Source organism: Pantherophis guttatus, chromosome 7 (assembly GCF_059756535.1).
Source record: "Pantherophis guttatus breed Tessera chromosome 7, ASM5975653v1, whole genome shotgun sequence".
NCBI lineage: Eukaryota > Metazoa > Chordata > Lepidosauria > Squamata > Colubridae > Pantherophis > Pantherophis guttatus.
Genome location: NC_142069.1, coordinates 5,696,622 through 5,701,326, shown reverse-complemented (window position 1 = coordinate 5,701,326; position 4,705 = coordinate 5,696,622). Strand labels below are relative to the sequence as shown.

Sequence of the window (4,705 nt, the reverse complement as noted above, 5' to 3'; positions counted from 1 at the left end):
TCTTCTTCTTCTTCTTCTTCTTCTTCTTCTTCTTCTTCTTCTTCTTCTTCTCCTTCTTCTTCTTCTCCTCCTCCTCCCCCTCCTCCTCCTCCTCCTCCTCCTCCTTCCCCTTCCTCCTCTTCCTCCTCTTCCTCCTTCTCTCTCTCTCTCTCTCTCAGCAGAAAAGTTCTACTTGAAGGACCAACCGACCAATTGCACAGCCATGTTGCTGCTATGGATCCTCTCCCTGGCTGCCTCCTTTCTCCTGCCTGCAACTGGGGAGGTGGTACAAAGTTTCAGTACATGCAGTCAGTTCTTTTTGGATGAAAAGCCCCCTAACCTGGAGCCAGAGAATTTGGCCAGAATCTGCCAGAGGTATAACAACAGGTATCATTTTGCCACAATGTACGACACAGATCGGCGCATCCCCGTGTTCTCAGCGTATAAATATCAGCCTGGTAAGGCTCCAAGATGGGACGAGTGGATGATTGAACCGCAGGTAAGAGAAGTTCCTATCCTGAAGCTAAACATTCATCAAATGGGGGCCACCTTAAAGGAACAGTCAGTAGTTAGGAAATAAAGCAAGACAGTGCATTTAAGAATTATTTGTATATAATTATTTCCAGGATTCATCCGGTGCTAGGCTGGAAGGATTCTGTTCACCTCATTGTCTACCTTGGCAAGGTCTTACTTCCATCTGATTCTTTCCAAAAATGTTGTGGCCCGTCAGCGGCCAGTGCAGCTAGTAGCTGATTCTGACAGTGAGGAGGTTGGTGTGGTGCTGCGCCAGCAGCCTGTGCAGCTGGCACTCGAATCGGACAATGAGGAGGTTGGAGAAGATGTGGTGCCAGAGGCAGGGATTCAGCCAGGGCCTTCATAACCTCCAGAAGTTCCCTTAAGTGAAGAGGACGAAGAGGAGGAGCCTCTTCTCGATGCACGGGTGCGCAGAGCTGCCAAAAGGCAGGAGTGGCGCCTCAGGAGGAGGTCTCCTCGAGAGTAAGGCTTGGGGCTAATTGGCCACTCCCTTAGCCTATTTAAGGAGGAACGCCGACTGGAAGCAATTTGCAGGGAACAACTCAGTTTACATACCTTCGTGTCTTGTCTTGCTTATCTTATCAGCTTCCTGCAAATTGCTTCTGGGCATTCTGCCAACCACAGTAAGCTTTCAGTATTATTCTTTGAATTCTTGGCGGCTTTTAATGCAGTTAATTAACAGCCGTTGTTGTACAAAACTGGTTTATTTAGTAAACTAAGGTTGGAACGGACTTCGTGTGTGCTGCGTTCTTTGGGGTCCGTAGCTGGGGCAGAACAGAAAAGAATCAAGTTCAGAGATCACCCCAAACCCAATATTTCACGCTCAATCAATGTGTGCTCTCTACTAGAAGATGGTTTAAAGTGGGCTTCTCAAGAGCATCAATCTGGGGTTTCAATTTCCAGAATCCTTACAAACTTCCCTGTGGGCTCGGATGCCTGGAAGATGCCATCCAACCTGCCTTTGCAGAGTATCCCACACCCCATTCCCTGGCTGACTCACTGTAGATCTTTCCCCAGATTCAAGATCTTTGACTCAGTGTTGTGTAAATGCTAACCAGTCACGTTGCTTGTCTTTTCTTATTCCTAGCTTGCCCTGCCTGGGGATGATAATCGAAAGAGCATGGAACTAGAAGCCGATTGCGGAATCGACATCAATGTCCTTGAAAACAGCCAGGCTGTTGAACGGGATTACAAAGACGGCGTTCTTTACGACAAGGGACACTTAACACCACCGTCCCATCAACCGGACCAGGCTAGCAAAGATGCAACCTTCACTTTAACCAACATTGTGCCCCAGTTACGCCAACTCAATACTGGAGAATGGAGATTATATGAGGAAAGTATGAAGAAATCTACTAAAGGGTGCCTTGATACATATGTCATTGTGGGTGTGGTGCCCGGCAATAAATCCATCAATGACAGAGTGAATGTACCCAGTCATATCTGGGCTGCAGCTTGTTGTGTGTTAAAAAACAATGAGAGAAAGTCCTGGGCAGTCCTTGCACAAAATGATAAGAATAAGGTAGTCCATCATAGCTTGGTGGACCTGCAAGCACAACTTGCTAATCTCTATGGGAAGGAAGTTGATCTTTTCGATAATGCTTGTAATGCACCGGATGTCTCGCAAAACTGAACTCACACAGCAAATAAAAGCAAAGTACAAATGTAGTAGCTTACTTGTTCAGCCTATGGAATGAAAGCGGTTAATTGTAATCCTGGCTTGTTCTGTGTGATTGTATTCCTCAGGGTGGCAAAAATCCAGGCCGTTTGATTAGTTTACGGTAATGATTATTATGGGAATCCAGCAAATAAATTAATCCAGTAGCCAGATTAAGGGTCTAGAGTTGACAGAGCTAAAATGGTTATCTCAATTTACAGGTTGTATAGGATTGATCATTTCAACACATGTACAATATAACCAGTGGTGGGTTGCTCCTGGTTTGGTCCGGTTCTATAGAACTGGTGGTAAAACCGATGGGAGGCTCCGCCCACCCACCATGATGTCATCATGGGGGAATCTGCGCATGCCCGCATGTGCTCCCTTTGCGAACTGGTAATAAAGGTACCTGAGTATAAATTGTGAAAAAGGGAAGTGCAGTGAGAAGGAATGAGCACTGATGCTGAACAGGAGTTATGCTTGATACAGATAATCCTCGAATTATGACTGTTAAATGAGTGTTCTGACAGTGCTGAAAAAAAGTAATTTACAACCAGTTCTTGCACTTAAGGACCATCGCAGTGTCAACACAGTCAGCTCAAAATTGGGGTGATTGGCAACTGGCATGTGTTTACGATGGCTGCAGTGCAGAGGTAGGTTTCAGCAGGTTCTGACCAGTTCTGGAGAACCAGTAGCGGAAATTTTGAGTAGTTCGGAGAACCGGTAGTGAAAATTCTGACTGGCCCCGGCCCCATCTATTCTCTGCCTCCCGAGTCCCAGCTGATCGGGAGAAAATGGGGATTTTGCAGTAACCTTCCCCTGGAGGGGGGTGGGAATGGAGATTTTACAGTATCCGTCCCCTGCCACGCCCACCAAGCCACACCCACAGAACCAGTAGTAAAAAATTTTGAAACCCACCACTGCTGCAGTGTCCAAAGATCACCATTTGCAACCATCCCGGGGGGCTCCTGATAGGTAAAGTCAAAAGGGGGAGCTGGTTTTGTTTAATGACCTCAACAACAAAGGTTGTAAAAGCAGGTCTGACTCACTTAATGGTTACATTGCTTAGTGACAGAGATTCTGGTCGCAATTGTGATTGCAAATTGATGCCTTCCTGTATTTACCTGCTTCTGATGCTTTGTCAATAAATGCTTTTTCTTAGTTCTTGCAATAAACTTGCTTATCAAAGATCTGTGTCCTTGTGTCACTTTCAGTAAATCAACCTGGAAAAGCTTGATCATTCTGTTTTATCAGTCAAACGAGTATGGGGCAGGGAGAAGGCGTATTGCTAAATAATTTCATTCCTCCCCCACTATTTTGTCCTTGTTGATTGATTGATTAACTGCCATTAAGTGCCATCAATTTTTTTTTATGGACAAAGGATGGATGTTTGGTGTTGTAATTTAGGTCCAACAGTCCTGAATTCTTGAGTTCTTCACTTAAAAGCCTCTGGATCCAATATGGCTTAATTCTAAATAAGTATTAATTAATTAATTAATTGATTGATTGATTTTTAATTAATTAATTTTTAATTAATTTTAAATTAATTAATTCTAAATTCATTCTAAATAAATAAATAAACATCGAATTGTTAACTAGGGCATACAAAACCTTTGCCAGACCAATTCTCGAATACAGCTCGTCTGCCTGGAATCCACACTGCATAACAGACATTAATACAATTGAGCGAGTCCAGAGGTATTTCACGAGAAGAGTACTCCACTCCTCTGCTCACCATAGAATCCCTTATGCCTCCAGGCTCAAAATTTTAGGCTTGGACAACCTAGAACTACGCTGACTACGGTCTGACTTAAGCGTAGTACACAAAATTGTCTGCTACAACATCCTACCTGTCAATGACTACTTCAGCTTCAACCTCAATAAGACACGGGCAAACAATCAATACAAACTTAAAGTAAACCACTCCAAACTCGATTGCAGAAAATACGACTTCAGCAACAGAGTGGTCAATGTCTGGAATGCACTACCTGACTCTGTTGTTATGTCCTCAAACCCCCCAAACTTTAACCTTAAACTGTCTACTGTGGACCTCACCCCATTCCTAAGAGGTCCGTAAAGGGAGCGTGCATAAGCGCACCAGCGTGCCTTCCGTCCCTGTCCTACTGTCCCCATTTATTCGTACTCATTTCCTGTGTTCATGTCCATAAGTTTATACTTACACCTGTTTTCTTGTACATGTTTGGCAAACTAGATTTATATATATATATATAAAATTTATATTTTGCTGATAAAGAAATAGGTGTCTTGATAGAAAAACACTTAATATACTGTATATATATATTAAGTGTTTTTCTGGCCTTGGAAAAGATCCTGGCGGAGGCCAAAAGCAAATCAGTTTCACACTGTTGCTTAAAAAAGGCATTGATTTGCCCATATCCTCAGCTGAGGGCTTTATATCCCTCTCCGAGCTGATTTACAGAATCAGCATCTTGCCTCCACAATCTGGGTCCTCATTTTACTGACCTCAGAAGGATGGAAGGCCGAGTCAACCTTGAGCCGGTCAGGATTGAACTC

The 4,705-nt window shown here is 43.9% G+C and overlaps 1 protein-coding gene across 1 annotated transcript; it reads left to right on the top strand.

Moving 5' to 3' along the window:
- The first annotated feature begins 164 nt into the window (after nucleotides 1-164).
- LOC148112757 (endonuclease domain-containing 1 protein-like) lies at nucleotides 165-3,082 on the top strand. Its single transcript, XM_087873200.1, has 2 exons — nucleotides 165-478; nucleotides 1,601-3,082. The coding sequence occupies exons 1-2, from the start codon at nucleotides 203-205 to the stop codon at nucleotides 2,144-2,146; spliced, it is 822 nt and encodes a 273-aa protein (XP_087729326.1). The 5' UTR covers nucleotides 165-202; the 3' UTR covers nucleotides 2,147-3,082.
- The last annotated feature ends 1,623 nt before the right edge of the window (nucleotides 3,083-4,705 follow it).

Bases quoted from the DNA above. Each gene is read 5' to 3' on its own strand.
- LOC148112757 (XM_087873200.1), top strand. From the start codon at position 203: ATGTTGCTGCTATGGATCCTCTCCCTGGCTGCCTCCTTTCTCCTGCCT. The intron at 479-1,600 runs GTAAGAGAAGTT...TCTTATTCCTAG, and splicing joins AGTGGATGATTGAACCGCAG to CTTGCCCTGCCTGGGGATGA.